Here is a 19236-nt window from a genome sequence, read left to right on the forward strand (position 1 = left end):
TGGAGTTTGCACTCATTGTTCTGTAAAGAAAGCTTCATTACACCCTTTATTCTGAAACTAGAGAAGCCGACACAAACACAAACACACACACACAAACACATTATGTTAGCTGTATAACGTAATACGTGGATAATGCTTTGTTATTTTACCCACATGACCTGATAAAACGATTCTGCTTGCCTATATGAGCAAAAATGACTTCAGTTCTGTCTCTTTTGCCCTGATTCCTTTAATGCGTGGTTTAGTAAAGAGAGGCGTGCTACTGTTTTTTAAGCAGACAGACTTGGAAATTTGTATCACCTGCTTGAAAAATCAACTAATCTGTAGACCTGCATTAAAATATGATCTACAGTATCTTGAGCTTTACGCTGGTTACTCTATAGTGTGACTGCACTCATAATTATGCACTCTTACCTTTGCAAACAAGTAAGTTAGCTTAGAAGATTAAAACAAAATGCAACCACATTTGGACAGCTTTCAAAAGCTTCTCCCAGGGGGAGTGAGGACTCTTGAGCACACAAGAGAGAGCGGAGACAACTTATCATAAACGGTTCATGATTTGATAACGTCTGTTCTGTTTTAATCAAAGGCTTTGACTTTCACATTTCTTTATGAAATGCACCACACCCTAGACTGCAGAGGTCCAGACATGTGACATTGAATTGCTCTGTTTAGTAATACAACAGTAGCCTATGTCTCAGAGCTGTTTGGGATTTCTGAGGGAATCCTTGGGATAAAGTTATAAAAACAAAACTTTTAAATAAAAGGAAAACAATGGACCTCTTCAGAAATATTTGGCTGGTTTACAGTGGGTTTTTTCACGAATAACACTCAGCATTCTTTTAAAAGGGCAAGGATTTTGATGAATTTTGGAAGAATTTCGCATTGGTCATAAACACATTTTTTTGTAAGGGAGTAAGTGGAATAGTATGGAAGGTAAATCCTGCCAAATTTAAATAAATCAATTAAACGATGAAAATGAAAACCAGACTAACCATTTCATTATACTCAACTCAAGCCAATATGTGTCAAAACGAAAAATAAAATGAAATGATTTTCATTTAAATTTTAAGGCGTTTTCCCTCTCAAATTGAAAAAGACAATGCAAATGGTGATTTGACATTTCATTTTCACTGAAATCTCGATGCAAGACTTGCCGATATGAAAATAAAAAGGCAAATGTGAAAAAGAAAAAGACAAAATATTTTTACAAAGGTTTGTATTCATTCTCACGCAATAATACTGACACAATTCAAATGAAATGTGAAGTTTGATTTTCATTTTATTTTCTCTTTCATTTCATTGTCATGCAAATGACATGTTAATCATGGATGTGGATAAGCGTCTGCATTTCTGGGAACGCCCACAAAAACGTCATATCCATTTATTCGAATGTCCTGGATAGGGGCTTGGTTTTAGCTCTTTGTAATGATTTCGACTGACTCTGAATGGTGCAATACCGAAAAGTTACAGTGTGGTGTTCTGCATCTCTGATAAGCTAACAGAAGTCTGAACACATAGTTGAATGAATGAGTCATTTACAGTATATTGTTTTTTTATTGTGTTTTGCTGTACACCCAAAGCGCTTTACAATTTTATACATTTTTAAGCCATCTCATAGAGGAACAGCAACAGAGAAATTGTCACAAAAAATATGACTCTTTTTGCTCTGGCAATAAATTGGTCCATTTTATTGTATTTTAAAGTCTTTATAGATTACAGCCGTGAAGTGCCCTCTTGTGGTTCAGCCAGTCTTGTATATTTCAATGAACAACAGAACGCTGTCAGTAGACATACTAATAATGTATGAGCAGATATTGCCACATAATGAGAAAAATTTATTCTTGCTCAACAATTTTTCTCTAGTGAAAGAACTGCACTCATTTATGAGCGGGGAGTGTGTCATAAATCACTTTATTGCATAATGTGGTGCACACATTACTAGCCAGCATACTTTCTTATTGCATATGTTTGTTGCAGATGGGAATTAAATTGGTTGCCGATAAAGCTTGGATTAGGATGCAAGTATTCAAACACCCCTGCTAAGCATGGCACGCCAATATAATTTTTGCTTTTCGGTTACTGAAGTAACAAAAGTCCAGGCCAGGCACTTCAGTATTTACCCAACCGACCGCCCGTATGTGACTCATGTTCCCATAGTAACCACAGGGTCTGGCTGACCACACCCTGATTTGATGTTTGTCATGTGAGTCAGCAGCAGTCTCACGCGTTTGCTTTTTCTCACTTAGTTTTTTGCTTTTTCCCAATCCATTTTGAGTGTTTGTTTGTTGATGTTTATCATTGGAGTTTGTTTAGATATACAGCCGACAAGCGGTTGCAAAACAAAATTTTAGGTGTGGTATTTGTTAAATCACAGATGAACAATCATTACTCTTTATTAGATCAATGTATTATAGTTAATACAAAACAAATCTATTTGTTATTTAAAATTGTAGACTATTTTTCATTAGTGAATGCTCAAAATGCACAAGTTATCCTTTTCAAAAATGCTTGCAATAGCTTGATTTCACGATAAATCTCTTTGAACAATGACTAACATGTGCAGACAGGAATTTAAAGCATTTCAGACAGTGTTGTGCTGAAAGAGTAACTAAATACCTGCTGATGTTAAACCGCAGTGCTCTTTTCTTATGTTGCAAGATTAACATCACTATAATTTTGAACCATTCGATGGGTGCCTACAGGGTCCAAAATCAAACTTTTAAAATGTTTTTGACTTGTGAAACATTCAGATGTATGCGATTAGATTATAGATACAGATTGTCTGCTAGTAACAAATTAAATAAGGCAAAAAAAATACAAATGAATTGCAGTTCCATCTAAAGTTTATTTAATAATATAATAATAATAATTTTCCACAGATATAAAAATGTGATGAACAAAATCTTGTGATGTTGTTTTAAGGCTTTAAAAACAGAAAGCTTACTGTAGATGTTCATACACAGCAGTGTATGTGGCAAAGAGAAAATGAAACCCTTAATTTGACAAAGGATTCAGGGTGTTAAATCAGCTGTCTGTGTGTGTGGTTGCTATGGTAAAGACACTTGTGCTCATGAGATCTTACGTTTTTAATGATCCATATAGGCGGTCCAAAATTTCTATAACCACCCTAAGTTTTAAACTACGTTTTTTGTAGTTAATGGTAGAAGTCAGTTCCACCTTTTAAATCCGAATTCTTATTTAGTTGTGCTGCCAAATTAGATTATAAAACTCCGAAATCTCTAAGCCCCAAACCCAAGTGCTTGTACTCTCCAATTGCTCTTTCACAACAACACAATTAATCTTGTCTCAATAAACGCAAGATCGATTTTTTGTTACTGTGTGACAGAACAAGCCAGTGTTTGTGTGTTAATGTTGTTGGAACAATGCTGGAGCAGATGCAGATATATGGGTCTTGGGAGGAATGGAGAGGGGCGGCCAGGGCAGATTTATAGACTCCAAAGACTGAATTTGCAATTGTGGGCAGAACATGAAAAGAAGCTCTTGTTTCTTTTCTGCATTCCCCTGTCGTTCTTCCACATGTCCTCCTGCCCCGTCCTGCACGCTACAGGGAGAATAGGTTTCAGATGGGGTGTTGATCTCCTTATGGGAAAGATGTGGTGGAAAAGGTAGATTGCTCCAGGGCCCAGTGAAACATGCAGTGTGAGGTGAACCGGGATATGGGCGATATTCTGGGGGATCGGTTCTGGCGCAGCAGGAAGAAAGGTTGGTGGTGACAGTAGGGTAGTGTGTGGGCAGTGACCTAACCAGACAGAATGAATAGTTCAGTTAAAATGTAAATGTTAAATTGAGAGTTTATTGTATTCTGAAGGGCTGGCATGCAAACCAGATTTCTTATTATTAGCAGAAATGGAGGCATTTTTAGGCTTGTTTTTAAATGAAAAATAACTTAAATGTTTATGCTGTATTTTAGGTGAACCTACTGTGAAGTGAATTGTTTAGTAGTGTTAAGTTTAAAGGGATAGTTCACCCAAAAATAAACATTGTCATCATTTACTCACCCTCTTGTGATTTTAAACCTATATGACTATACTTCAGCATAACACAAAAGAGGATATTTTTGGAAGAATGTTGGTAACTGAAACAAGGCAGTACCCATTCACATCTCAGTGGTTTGTGTCCATAAGTCAAGGGGTACTCTCGTAGTTCAGTTACCAATATTCTTCAAAAAAGAAATTTCACTTTTGTGTTCTGCAAAAGAAAGTCATACATGTTTAAAATGACAAGAGGGTGTGTAAACTATGACGACATATTGATTTTGGGTGATCTATCCCTGTAATTTGCATTATTTTCACTTGGAGACATAATATCTACAGTATATAATACCTCCAAATTGTGTATTATTGCTTTTGTAAACTGTTGAACCAACAATGTTTGCAGAAAAAAATCTGGAAAAATTCGAGAATTGAGGCATATGAAGAAAATATTAAATCGAAGACACTTAGGATGGGCTCTGAGCTCTGGCCTGTGAACAAAACAGCCAGAAAAACACATACAGTAGCAACACTTTTGCAACCACCTGGTACAGCCAAGACATAACTGGTAAAGCTTTTCAACAACAGCATGCTATGTCTGTGGAGGACCATATACTATTCGCCTAAGAAGGAAGGGATGTTTGTTTTCAGATTTCTATATGATTTCTTGGTCCAGACATTAATGTCCATCAGCACCCACAGTTCAAGCTGGTCTCCGTCCAGGCTGCATTCAAGAGCAAAATGTTCTTTCTTTTTTCATTTTATGGAGTGAGTCTGGATGTCTGCCTCAATCCCACACTGATGTGAGACTCTTGAACACTGCTGCCTCTCCTACTGAACTCCCACAGGTGGAGCTTGGAAATCATAGCTGTTGCACATTCTCAATAGCCTCAAATGAGAGAATTTCCTCTGGAACTGTTTACTGTTCAAGCATTTTACAGTTCATGTTCCAGCTCCAAGCCTGTCTTTCATTAGCAGACACAGAACAGACCGATAATTAGAACGGGGAAAACGCAAATATTACAAGAACGGGGAATTTTCTAAAGTAGCTGCAAATGTTGCATTGTCTCCACAATGACTAGTTTAGTCTTTAGTTTTCCTATTATTTCAGGGTAAATATTTGAGACCTTCATAACCGAGAAGCCCACTAGATCTGCTGATCTTCGATAGAACAACCCGCAAGCAATGTCATGTTCTGTTCAGATTTAAAGATCTGTTTAAGAAGTGTGCTGGAGTTTTGTTGAGTGAGGGCCAGACGGAGGCAGGACAATCTAAGACGCTTTACTTTTTTTCCACTGAGGAAATGGACAAGTCAGGGTGATCCATGACTCATGTTGTGGAGAACACAAAGGACCCTTGTAATTTTTGCAGTGTTACATCATTTCACAACTTTTCCATAGACACATTAGCCACTGAGAGACTTAAAATCAGTCGTGATTTCCTCTTACGTCGGAGCACAAAGCAGTCACATCCAGGGAAAATTACAATCATAGTCAGTGGCTCCTTTGTTCAATGGAACAAATTACTTGTGACTTAATGTTTGCTTCTGATTAGCAAATGTTTTATATCAAACTTTGGCTCAAGTATTACAGATTATTGCAATATATATGCAATATCGCTTGAGTAGGAGCGCGATATAACTTTATATCAGCATGGCTGTGATTAGGCCAGAGGCAGAGGCTTGGAGGCTAATATAGAGCCACTTGTGTAGATAAATCAGAAACAACATCTGAGTGTCTTTAAAAACCAGTTTTTCAAAGGAACTGGGAAACTCTCTTCCTCCAATTACAGCCCAGCAAAACAGTTTGACAAACCGTCACGTCTTTAAAATTTTCTGTCCTGCTTCAGTAAAGCTACTAGTGAGGAATTATGAGTCACGTGCGTTTGAATGAACGAAAGAGACTGCAAAAGGTGCCTCACTGAGAATGCATTATTTCCATTGCACTACGGCACTTTCCATTGTTATTAAAGTTAACGTGCACTATGTTGTTTACAGTAGAATGTTCTCGTTGCTCGTTGGTATATCTCGTTGGTATCACGTTACTGGTGGAATATCACATGTCTCTCAACAAGTCAGTTTCGAGAACCCGAAAGAACTGTTGTATAATTTCAATGACTAAGGGGTGGTTTCCCAGACAGGATTATCTTAAACCAAGCACTAGGTCTTAGTTAAATCAGGATACAGGATAAGTTTGTTTTTTAAAAACATACTTTACAAACAAACATTACTGTTTTTCTCTTGAGACAAAACAATCACACAGATATATTTAAAGATATGTCAGTGCGAGTTGTGTTCGATTAATGCAACTCACATTAAGTTAACCGACTAATTTAGTTTAAGTTAGTCGGAGACTAGGTTCAAGTCCTGTCCGGGAAACCACCCCTTAATGTCTAATTATATATTGTTCATCGATGTTGTACTGTAGAATTATTCTTATTTATTATTTTGATTATTGATTTATTATTATTATTCTGTAAAGGTGTGTTCATGATATTTTACTGAAATGTAGCCACTCTTAACTCAAGATGTTTTAAGAAAAGTGTTATTCAATGTCTAGTCTTGGTGATTATATACATTAAGTACCCAAAAAGCTTTTTGATTTCTCATTATAACTAATTACGTTTAACCAAACAAGCACTGGTTTATTCAAATGTTTGGCCAGATGAGAATTTTCCCCATCTCATAAATATATACTGTATTAGCTACACACTGAAATCGGTTCTTGGCTTGCTTGGTTCAGCATTGGCAATAAAATCTAAAAGGACTTTTCCCATGAGTACTGATTACTGGTTCTTTGTGCAATGCTTCTGTGAGTAGAGTAAATGTTCTCTTCAGCTAACAACACAAGGGCTTTTTGCACATCTCTGAAAGCTTTCTGACTTGATTTTTCATCTTAATATGATGTAGAAGAAATACTTGGACTGTGCAAAGTTCATCCATCTCTTTTGAACTGAAAATTAAAAAATCCTTTGTTCTTGTTTCCTGCTGAGAAATGATTTACATTTCAAATGTACTCTTTGAGTATTTTCTTGTTCACTGTAGGACATTCTGAGGAACATGGAGGGGTATTTAGGAGTGTTTGAGTAAATTTTATCATAAATGTTACTGCGTCGTTTCAATAAAAAACTAAAACAATGTTTATTTAATAATCTTACTGTCATTAAAGTAATTAATACAATAAAAAAAACATAGTAAAATGCCGAAGCATATTTGTATAGTATCGCTAGAAGTATTCAATAGTATTTAATAGTAGTATTTTATGGGAAACATTTCCATATAAATAACCGGTTAAGCCCCTGCATGGTTCTTCAGCGGTTCTAAAGAGCACCTCAGTCATCCCAAAGAACCGCTGAAGAACCATTGAAGCACCAAAATATGGTTCTATATAGCAATAAAATTGGTTTCCCTATGTTTACGAGCCAATAACTACTTTTAGTGCTATAGAGCATTATTTTTTGGAGTGTATTAAAAAATTATTTTCATTATGGTATTACAGATTTCCTTTTCCACAATCACAACACCCCTAATGGTGTAAAGTTGGTTGTTTTAGTAATTTATTTTAATTTTGGGGGGTTTTGACCTGGTTACATGGATTTCAACCATGTTTAAAAGACTGCTTGAAGCAGGTGAGTATGTAAGGTGGCCTGTTTTAGGATTTATATTCATCTTAGTGCTAAAAGAACCTGAAACAGAAAGAAGCCATTAGGTCATGATGAGGTCAGTTATTAAAACACGTCCTAGTGACCCTTCTGCACATGCATCAGTGTATATTTGCTTTGTGCCTCATTTAGCACCAATAGACTTGCTTGGTTTTGATTGGCTGAATTAGCTGTTTCACACTGGGATGATTTTTTTTTTCAACTGACTGATCAAAAAAGCTTGACCTCTGGTGTTATTTGCTTGGAGATAATCACAAAACATTTGGGGCGTGTTTTGTAAAAGAGCATTTGCCCCTTTTAGTGTAGCAAAGAGTTTACTTTTAGTTTTTCTTAAGCTCATATTTGTGATCAAAGGTGCAATCGGTGCTTCGACCTCAGTCCATATTTGGTTGCAGAACCGCTGAGAACAGAGTAAGTATCAGGTTCTTCTTGGGTGTGAACAGGTGTTTGAGGTTAAAGGTGGATCAGTGGATTTGACGGGAGAGGCCACAGCAGTGTCGACATTTCTTCACTGAAGACAGCCGAAGCTCTGTACACATCTTCTAGCTCAACACACTCGAGAGCGTGAACGTTTGTACAGTACATTGGAGTATTTAGCTGCATCATAATTTTCATACTTACACAATGCGGTTAAAGTACACTGGATACATGTATACATAAAAAATAATAAGTGACAGAAAAGAGTGAAATACTAATGGATGACTTCACTGTGTAAGCAAATATGGGGTAGGGTAGTACTATTGTGTTTTGTGTACTTTTGAAAGGCTGTAACCCTGTTAGCAGAGGTCATGTTCTGTGTACTCAGATTGATTTGCATTGTTGAGTCGTTATTGCAAATCATGTTCCATGGCTCAAGTGCACTGTGCTTTTTTGTAGTTTAGATCTGAAGCAGACAATCGAAGTCATGAATAAACAAGTTCATCAATATGCATATGTTTTTTAGTCTCCCCAGAATTTACAGATGCCTGATGGTGACTTAATGTGCAATCATGTGAAAATAAAATGAAATTTAATCAGATTTAAAAATCACATATTGGCTTTATTATATTCCACCTGCTACCTCTGTTGCCCTGGACACATGCAACACTGATATCTTGGACATGTTAACCATTGAAGGGGACACTTGTTTTTCAGCTCTAGTGACACTTTACAGTGGGCACAGATCTAGCTCCTCATCTCTATTCTCGGTGAACTGGGCACAAGATAGAGATTCAATTATATGCCCTCTAAGTCACTTTCTGTTTTCTCATTTTCTTTATTTCATCAAATTGTATCAGATTGGTGTCAGATGACATATTTTGTGGTCTCTCCTGTCTCGTCTTTGGCCCCGCCCCTCTATTTTCCTTGTTAGCTTCCCACCTGTGTCTCATTACCTACACCTGCCCATGGTTTTCTCCTTTTTTAGTCTCCCTATTTAATGCCCTTGTGTATATAGTCCTGTGCTCGTACGTTGTGCTATGTACCTTGCTGTTGGTGGTCCTTAACTTGCCATGCCCGTTGCCTACACTTATCGTGTTTGTTAAGACGTTATGTCGCTGTTATAGTTAGTTATTTTTGACACTGTCGTGTGAATAGTTTTGAATTCTTGTTTTGTTATAAGAGTGTCTAGTTCGTGTTTTGTTGTTATCCTCATCGTGGGTCCTTGTTTTGTGTTCTATTAAATCCTTGTGTTATTTGACAAATAAACTATGAGTCAAGAAACACGTGCTTTATATGTGTTACATAAGGGATCATATGAAGTCATTTTATGTAAGGTGACTTATTTATTGTGGAAATAAGAAACGCTGCTTTGGAGTGCACACTTCCATTAGTCTGAAATATATAAAAAAAAGTTTAAAAAAATTAAAAACCTTGTAAGTTACATTCTTGCCTAAAAATGTATTATTCAAATAAAATTGGTTCTACTGAAAACATCTTTGTATTTTTCTTTTCAGGATGTTTAGATGTATTAACAGTAATAATAAACAAATAATTGTGATATGAATAAACTGGGTGTAGTGCTTTGGCCCAGTCAAATTTATTCAACAGTTGGTTTGTTCTGGGTTTGGTGCGCTGTGATGTGATGTCTCACGCAGCTGCCCAGGAGTTATTTTCATGGTGTTGGAGAGAAGCGAAAGAGGATATTTGACCTTCCCGGAACTGTATGTCTATTTCCATAGCAACAGAAATCAAAACATTTGTGAACGGTCCATTTGAGGTTTAAACACTGCGCATGGTTTTTGCCATACTTTTTTCCTACCAGATATACGTAGAAAATTGGTAATTACAGCGAATGAGAAGTTATTTCTGTTAGTTTTTTTCCAGAAGCTTTCATAGACAATCAGTAAAACACATGCCTTCTCACTTTCCTGCATCTGTCTGTATCTGTCCTGCCTTTCTCTCCCTCACAAATCAGGCATCATATTCTTAGTTCCTTTGAAAGGTTAGCAGCAAAGCACAGCTCTTTATTTAGTCTACTCTCTCATAGGAAACTCATCTATAAGCTATATTAAGATATATAGAGCCCTCAATGAATTCCTTCTTGGTTCTTTCAGACTGTTACATCATGCAGCACTTTGATGCTAATAGCGCTTGCAAAAGTTTTTGGTGAAATGCTATTGTCTTTTATTTTCTATTATAAAAAATTGTTACTATTAAACAGAGTATTACATTAATATATGCATTTATGCAAAACATGAACCAGCTAAATCAATACATTTTACAATATACAGTAGCTCAGCTTAAAGGAAAAGTTGTCAGAAAAATATTGTCTATGTATTTCTTTGTGGTGCTGAACACAAATGAAGATATTTTAATAAACGTTTGTCCTACTATGGAAGTCAATGAAGACCCAAAACGGCTTAGTTAAAAACTTTTATTAGAATATCGTCATTTTACAGGTTTGTAACAACTGGAGGGTGAGCAAATGATTGAACTATTCCTTTAATATGAGTTTAAAGATTAACGCTCTTCTGAGCGTGTTTGCACACTGTTAAAGAAATGTATCGCATTAATACAGTGCTTGCACATAAATAAGTATAAAAAATAGTCCTAATTTTTTTCGAGCTAAACATGTACTTCTTCTGGATTTTTGCACGTTTTATTATCAATGTCAGTATGTGAACAATATTGAGTTTATATAGTTTCTACCTCAATAGTATATCCGGTTTTAATCATCAGTTGAGCGTTATCTTCTATGCCAACCTATTTATCTCTCATCATAATCTGTCCCTACCTCTCCTGTTTACATATAGAGTGTAGTATAATAACCACACGTAAAACAGACCCCTTGAAATGTGAAGATTTGTGATGAATTCTATGAGGAATTCAAGTGACTTTTAAGGTAAAAGGTGTGTTCTGTCATATGATATGACGTGTGTAAACTCCTTGCCTAAGGTGTGTGTTAACCCCTGTATCTTATTTTCTATTGGATGACATACATAAAGGTTGTCTCGTCTAAATTATTTCTGACCAATCTAGTCTCTCCGGCGGTAAGAGTGTCCAACACACCCGAGGCAGTGTAACATGTCCTGTGGGTGGTTCCTCATAGACACTGTTGTACAAATGCTTCAGTGAAACATGGATGTGCTGAGTGGGCATTTCTTTAGACTATTTTAGGACTCTATTTTTGTTCAACATAGTTTTGGGTATTATCTATGCATATATTTTCTTCAAGCTTTAAGTCACAACTGTTGCACGTGTGCCGACCGGGCTATTCTAACAGTTTCTTCCTTGCTTAACTGAGGTGGGAGGGGCTGACTGGATCAGAGTTCTCTCTCTCTCTCTCTCTATTACACACACCCCCTCTCATTGCAGCTCTGCCAGTGTGGACTATGCTCACTTTCAAGGAAGGCTGGGTAAAGAAGGGAACTGTTTTCCTTCTCTAAGTTTTTCTTTTGTCTCAAAGAAAAGTTTTAATAGAAAGAACATCTTTTGCAGAGAAGGGACGTTATCTAAACTACAACGGACAGGCCAGAGAAGCAGGTTGTATTTATTTTTAGCCTTCTTTGAATTCTTCTTCTTCATTGAATTATTAGCACGTGGCAGCCGGCTCTGCTGCAGGACACAGAGGAGTGAGGTCATTCAGTGATTTGTTCTTCTTTAGTGTAGTTGTCACTGTTATCTCATACGCTGTGAGCCATTTTAAGGAAACACAATGGTTGCTGGAATGTTAATGCCCCTTGATAACCTGAGAGCAATCTATGAGCATCTCTTTCGGGATGGTGTCATGGTGGCCAAGGAAGACAAGCGTCCCCAGACCAAGCATCCTGAGATTCCTGGTGTGGATAACCTGCAGGTGATCAGAGTTATGGGCTCATTGAAGTCCAGGGGATATGTGAGGGAGACCTTTGCATGGAGGCATTTTTACTGGTACCTTACCAACACAGGAATTGTTTACTTGCGTGATTACCTTCATTTGCCTTCAGAGATTGTGCCTACACCACTACAGAGAGTACGCCGGCCAACTGCCACTCTGGCCATTGCCCCAAGAGGGGCACGGGTACAATCTGTTCAGGGTCCAACTTCTTATGTTCCCAAACCATTCAAGATGGGCACAGAAAAACAAGAGGCTATACAGGACCGACAAGAATACCGCCGCAAAATGACGAGTACTGATGAGGAGGAGAGGATTGAATCAAATGAGAGATCACCAAGATTTAGAGGCCGTCCAATAGCTAGCAGTGAGAGACCCAAAGGATCATGGGAACCCATGGACCAGCCCAAACTTTCTCACGGTCACACCGAAGAGATGGAACCAAGTGTCAGAAGGAAAGTTGGTATGCATACAGTCTCCCATATTGAAACTCACCATGTCAAGCCAGTTAAACAGGAAGAGATGATGGAAATGGAACTCAGGCAATGTATAAAGACAGCACAAGAGCAAAAAACACAAAAGCTTAATGTCAGCTCGGATGTGCCAACTGTTTCATCAACAGTGGAGACAATAGAAGTGGATTCCCCTGTATCTGTTCCTACTAAAGCAGTAAAAGAAAAAAGCATAGAAATGCTGTTTACAAAGGAAACAACATCCACAAAATCTACCAATAGCAAAACGGCTAAGGCTGCATCTCAACCTATTTTCTCAAAACTAAATTTGGAAAAAACTGAGAAAACAGTGACTAGAAATGTGCAGGATGTGCCAGCTGTTTCTTTGTCACCTACTGAAGCCATCAAAGAAAAACCCAAGGAAGAGGTGTTTATCAAGGTCTCTCAGAAAACCGCCTCCACAGTAACAGTTGATAGCAAAATTACTAAAGATGCTCCTCAACACATTTCCTCAAAGCCAAAGGTGGAGAAAACAGTTGTGGCTAAACAGATGCATAATATATCAAATGCTTCAACAACTGAGACAAAAATAGGGGAATCCTCTACGTCTTCTCTCCCTAATGAAGCAGTCAAAGAAAAAAATAAAGAGGAGATGTTTATCAAGGTTTCTCAGAAAACCACATCCACAAAAGACAGCAAAACCACTAAGGAGGATGCTCATTCTACTTCTTCAAAAACAAAGGTGGAGAAACCACAAAAAACAGTTGAGAGCAAATATAACCAGGACAGACCAACAGCGGAGTCAGTTACAGTAAAATCCTCAATTTTTTCTGTCCCCACTAAAGCAGTAAAAGAAAAACCTAAGGAGGCGATGGGTGTAAACATCTCTCAGGATACTGCATTCATGGTAACAGATGATAGTAAAATGACTAAGAATGCTTCTCAACCTATTTTCTCAAAGCCAAAAGTGGACACAAAACAGAAAACATTGACTAAAAAAGTGCAGAATGTGCCAACTGTTTCTTCATCACCTACTGAGGTCATCAAAGAAGAATCCAAGGAAGAGGTGTTTATCATCGTACCTCAGGAAATCACAAACACAGATGAAATGGCTAAGGATGCGCCTGATCCTACTCTCTTAAAACTAAAGGAAAAACAGAAAACAATTGTGACCGAAAAGACTCTGGAAACGCCAAATGTTTCATCAACAACTGTTTCACTAAAAGTGGAATCCTCCAAGTTTTCTGGCCCTGTCGAAGCAGCCGAAGAAAACCCCAAGGAGGAGGTCGATTTAATGGTTTCTCAGAAGACCATGGTAAAAGGTGATAAGTATGCTTCTCATTATACTTCAAAACTGAAGGTGGAGAAAACACAGAATACAGTTTTGACCAAAAAATTTCATGATTTGCCAACAGTTTCATCAACGACAGAGACCGTAACAATGGAATCCACCATGTTTACTGAGGTGCCTATCAAAACCTCTCTCGAAAACTCATCCACATTTGATGACAAAATCATTAAAGATACTCCTAATCCAACTTTCTCAAAACCAAAGGTGGATAAAACAAAGATATCAATGACCAAAACTGTAAAAGAACAACTTCTCAGTAATAAAAACACAGCAATTGCAGTGGATATCCCTATTGCACCAAATCATCGGCCTTCCGGACATGCAGCTGGTTTGGCAAAGAACAATTCTGAAAGGAAATCTGATATTCATTTGCCACAGCAAACTCCTGAGCTTTCAATAGAAAAGATTGTCAGTAATTCAGCTACCACTGCAGTGCCACCCATTAAATCTCCCAATGTTAAGATGATTAATAAGCAACAGAAAGATCCTATTTCCCAAAAGGCTGATGAAGTCCAAGAATCATCCAAGAGTCAAGCTACGCTGCCGGTTCATGAAAAGGTAGACATTCTTGATGCCATTTCTACTGCTGAGGTCATAACAAAGGTTAAGGGTCACAAGGCCAAATCTCAGTCCCCATCTACACGTGCTGACACCAGTAAGACAGTGATAATTGAGCAAACTGCAATAAAATTGGAATCTACGGCAGTAGCACCAAAACCGATTGATTCCATTCAACAACAACCATCATCTGGAAAACTGACTGAGGAACTGAATGTTGCTGGTGAAACTAAAGCTGCAATAAACAAGGATATAGGTACCGCAAAGCCTTCGAAAGGAAAGAAAAAAAAACATAAATCGGCGGACAAAACTCTCGTTTTAAAACCATCCCCTGTTGTTGATACAGAAGCAATACATGTGAAATCAACAGTGCAGGATGCCAGTAATGTCGACCTGCCAAAGGTCGAAGCCCCAGAGCAAGTTGAAACAAATGAATCTGCAAAGACATCCTCAGAAGGAATGCACATTGTGGAGAGCACACAGTCAGCAGCTGTACAGAATGTGTCCCTGACTCACAAAAAAGAGGTGGAGCCTGCTCAGCCCTTGGCTGAAAAATGGAACGTTCTGAAAAAAAAGACATCCTCTGCAAAGAGACAGTGGGAAGAACCGGCAGCCTTAGCGTCAGAAGCTACAGCAGGAGTCTCTGTTCAGTCCAACCCCCTCCCTGACCACAGGGAACCTCCCAGTGTTGCACAACACACTGCCTCTCCTCACACACATCAGAGTAAAGTCAGGCAGAAAAGGCTATCGGATAGCAAGGCCCCTGCACAGCCTGTCAACACTGGCTCTCTTCCCACTGAAGAGCTCACCTGCGACGCACAAAAGCAGCCTGTAGACGACGCCATGCGGAAAAAGGTCGTTGTGGTGGAAGAAGTGGTTGAAGTGCAACAGAAAGCCAGTCCTGGTGCAGAACAACCTGTTGCACCCCCTCTGCCAGAGGTTGTAGGGGATGATTTAGACTATGACGTCTTGGAAGAACTGGCCATAGAACGTGGCATCCTGCAGAGTCCTGAAAAAGAGACTTTTTGGGATCATTCACTACAGGAGCCTGAGCAAAAAACCTTCCCCAACTTCATAGAAGGTAGGAGACCTTTTCTGTTCTGTCTCCTCTCTTTCTCCTGTGAGCTTTTGATGACAGTTGCCATCTGTGTTTGCTGTTTGGGAGGTTCAAGGTGACTGCTGTGGTGTTGGAATAGCTTTGCTGTTATTAGGCTGTTGGGCACCCTATACTTGAGAGGCATGTGACAGTATATGTATGTAGGTTATTCAAGTGATCTGTGTCTATTCTCTCCAGAATGAATAAACAGAAGGTTTGTAGATTTAGACTCTGTAATGTTTTTAGTTAAAGGAAGTTAAGCTTGCATTCAACTCTTGGAAACATTGTTTTGTTCAGTCACAAATCTAAGTCTGGGCATATTTGTTTCCAATTAACTCTGAGATATTATCCTCTGTTAGTAATTCACACCCAAAACATCAAATTATGCATAAAATTTCACAATCACCCTTTTGGTATTCACTTTTGCTTGTGACTAGCTGTCTTGTGATTTTTTTTGTGAGGTTTCATTGGTTTTGAAGGGGAATACCAGACCGGTTGTAATAAGCAGTTAGCCAGCAGTGTGTTTCTGACAGGACAATAATGTTTGAAGTTCCACCCACCATGCTGCCACGCACAAGATAGTGCTACAGCTACATGTTCTCTGAGTAAAAAAAGCTTTTCTTAGCATTAAAGATTCATGAAATAACAAAACCAGTGCTGTGCTTTCAGGACTATGTGCCATTGTCACAGGAAGCATGTGTGTTTGTCTGTTTCCTGTGGTTTCTCCTTTTTTGTCTCTGGTTTCCAGTGATCAGTTCTATACTGGAGTCTTCAGCCTGCTTTTTGGTTTATGGAATGACATACTGCAGATAAGGTTATCCATCCAAAATTCTCCAGTGTCTTAGTCCACTGCAGCACTCCACCAGACCTTGTAAAAAGAAAACGTGTGCTCCAGTTGGATTTGTTTTTGTTTTCATGGATGTGCATTTCATTTGCATCCTGGTACAAAACTGTTAACAGAAATATTTATTAGCATTGCTTTTGTACATTAGCGTGATCTGCTTTATAAATCAAGAGAACGCCTGACAGAGGGAGTTGAGGAATCATGGGTGGTGTGAAGGCTTTAACAATGAACGGAAGATTTTCGATTTTACATGGTTTAATGGGTGTGTTTAGTAAGTGTCTCACATAGAAGGATAAAGAAATGCCTTTAGTTTTATTGTTTCATCACAGTCATAACTTTGGGTACAGTCACAATCCCATAGGAAATTTCAGATTCTCAATGCATAAACGAACTGAACTGAAAGACTTAAAGAGGATCCATAATTTGTTATATTTTGATCAGATGTCAGCTCATAAGAAAGTAAGAAAGACAAACTTAAGTCAGATTTGCTTGATGACATATGCATAGGTAATTTTCTACTGCCCCCTACTGCATCTCCAATGCACAAGTCTTCATGAAAGGCCTTTCTATCACCTTTAGATAAAACATTTCAACTGTGAATGAAATGATTTATGGTGTCTAGTACATACGCCATAAAACCAGTTTTAAAATTTTTATTCAGAACTACACTAGACATATGGAAGGTTAAACCTTTGAAGCATTGTTGTCTGAGCAGACGTGTCAGTGTGTTCTTAGTGTTCCACCTCCACCAAACATTCCTGCATATTTGTGATGTGACAGACCCTCTGATGTTCTCATTGTCACATGATTGTGATACAGTGCATAAGTCTCCTGAAGGTAAAATCAATCTGGCCTTTCAGAAGTCAGAAATGAGAAAGTAAAATATCTTGATAAAGACATATACCTTGAACATACTATAAATAAAGTTATTTACATGGTAAATAGATATTCTTAATTTTATTTATTTGTATGTTAATTTAACAGTAGAAATGATCAGATGCTGCTTAAATCTATTAATAATGTATTGTGCACATTCGCTATGGTAAAATTAAACCAGATTACTGTACAGGTGCTTGTCGGTCAAAACTCCAAGGGTTGTTCAGATGCCAAGGGTTGTTCAGATTCTACTAAATATGAAATTACTGCACAGCCATAAGTACTATAAATACGAGGGAACTCTGTCAACTGAGTAATTAATAATGCCATATGCTAATTTCAGTGGATCACTACAGTATGTAAACCATACTATATTTATCATATGTCTGGCTCCATCAAGGGTCTCAAAAGACTTATGACGTGGCTCAAAAGAAGCTGAAATTTCCATCCATGTCAGGCATCTCATTACCATATTCCCAATTAAAAAAAAGAAAAACATGGAACTCATATGGTAAAGAATAGTTTGACAGACCTATGCGGTTCAGTGCTATATGCAGTATGTTAGAAGCTGAGTGCTGTTTGATCTACTGAAACTCATTTGATTATTTTATTTAGCCTTTTAATGCCGATTATTCCATAAACGTCAATAAAAAGTAGTCGTGCTGTCTGGCAGCAGAAAGTAAGGCAAAGACAAGGGAGTTGTGATGCCATATCATAGAATAAGTCCACCATCGTCCTGGAACAAGCTGTGGCCAAATGGAGGCCAAAGGGGTTTCATCAGATTCTAAGTGTGCCAGCATGAGCAGCTCACCCTTGCTTGATATTTATATCCCCCTAGCTCTTATACCCTTCTCCTCTCACACTGCCTCTCACGCCCCCCACCCCCCCAACCCCATGCTGCTTTGCCTCCACCCACCTAATGGCAAAGCAAGGGCTGACATGTTGGAACAGCAGGCATGGGCCATCAAAAATAAGAAGGGGACAGAGCTGACCAAACAAACGGAGACTCATTCTTTATCTGTTTTCTTGCTCTGGTTAACAGCTTCTTCTGTTCCCCATGAAAATCATACCTGGTAAGCAGATTAACTAAAATTTGACATTGTCTTTGTGTTTGATCAGCATGTTAAAGGTTGTTATTGTAGAGGGGAATCACTTTGTTGACATTCACAGATGCTTCAGCTTCCAGACAACATGTTTTGAATTTTGTTCCATATTAAAACCTGTTGGTGCTGAAATGGCGCACTGGTTATAGCTGATGAGTTATTTATTCGTTGCTGTCTCGCATCTCACAGGATGTCAGCCTACAGCTAACGGGAGAAGTTAGCCGTTCAATAGGTCTGACCCACGGTCATATTGTTAGCTGGGTGGGCAGGTAGGAAACGAGGGTGAGAGTTGAGTTTCAGAAATTAATTATTTAAGCCTCTATGTGAATGCGAAGTTTCTCATATATGTGCTATTTGTGAGAGCTGAAAAAATATTCCCACCTGTTTTAGGCTTGAAGCAGAGCACCCCCGCTATGTAATAATAGAAAGCATCTGATGTTTAAATGACTGCAGGTACAAAGGAGGAAATGTTCTGTAACTTTAAATCGCTTCAGTTTCAAAACATTAAACTTTTCGAATTGATTTGCTATGGAAGTCTCTGGTGTTATATTAACTGTTACTGTCAACAATTATTTCTAAGTTGTACATAATGAGTCAGTCAACAGCATTTAACATTTAGAGTTAAACTGCAATGGGAGGGAGTGTTACACACCTAAGTCAAACAGTTTGAGGTTGAAAGGAATTAGTGACATCAGACGACAAGTAATATCGTAACTTTTTAATAAAGTGAACTGAACCACAACACCAATAATAAACACGTGATCAGACACACCAAGTCTGTAAAGATGAGATTTGAGAAAGTGCTAATGATTTTCCCACAAAGTTTGGGTGTATCCTTATTTCTAAATTGATGAAAGTCCTTTCTGCCCTCAACTTGTTTTTCTTGTGAAACTAGGTGTGTCTTGTATTGTAGTCTTAACATGCTTTGTAAACCTTAGGGGGTCATGTTAAAATTAGGTAATGAGGTTGTCAAAAATTTCAGGCTTTTTTAGGGAATAAAAGACAGT

The 19236-nt window shown here is 38.1% G+C and overlaps 1 protein-coding gene across 8 annotated transcripts in view; it reads left to right on the forward strand.

Moving 5' to 3' along the window:
* Positions 1–19236, forward strand: part of plecb (plectin b) — a 113757-nt gene that overhangs the window by 29401 nt on the left and 65120 nt on the right. For 4 of the 8 annotated variants that reach the window (XM_079470298.1, XM_079470301.1, XM_079470300.1 and 1 more), the window contains exon 1: positions 11459–15391. The exons of the other annotated variants lie outside the window; for them this stretch is intronic. In XM_079470298.1, the coding sequence (XP_079326424.1) occupies positions 11791–15391 (3601 nt within the window). In that variant the 5' untranslated portion in view covers positions 11459–11790. Of the gene's footprint in view, positions 1–11458; positions 15392–19236 lie in introns of those variants that run through there. 8 annotated transcript variants of the gene reach the window in all.

The sequence above is a fragment of the Barbatula barbatula genome (genome assembly GCF_947034865.1).
Source record: "Barbatula barbatula genome assembly, chromosome: 12".
NCBI lineage: Eukaryota > Metazoa > Chordata > Actinopteri > Cypriniformes > Nemacheilidae > Barbatula > Barbatula barbatula.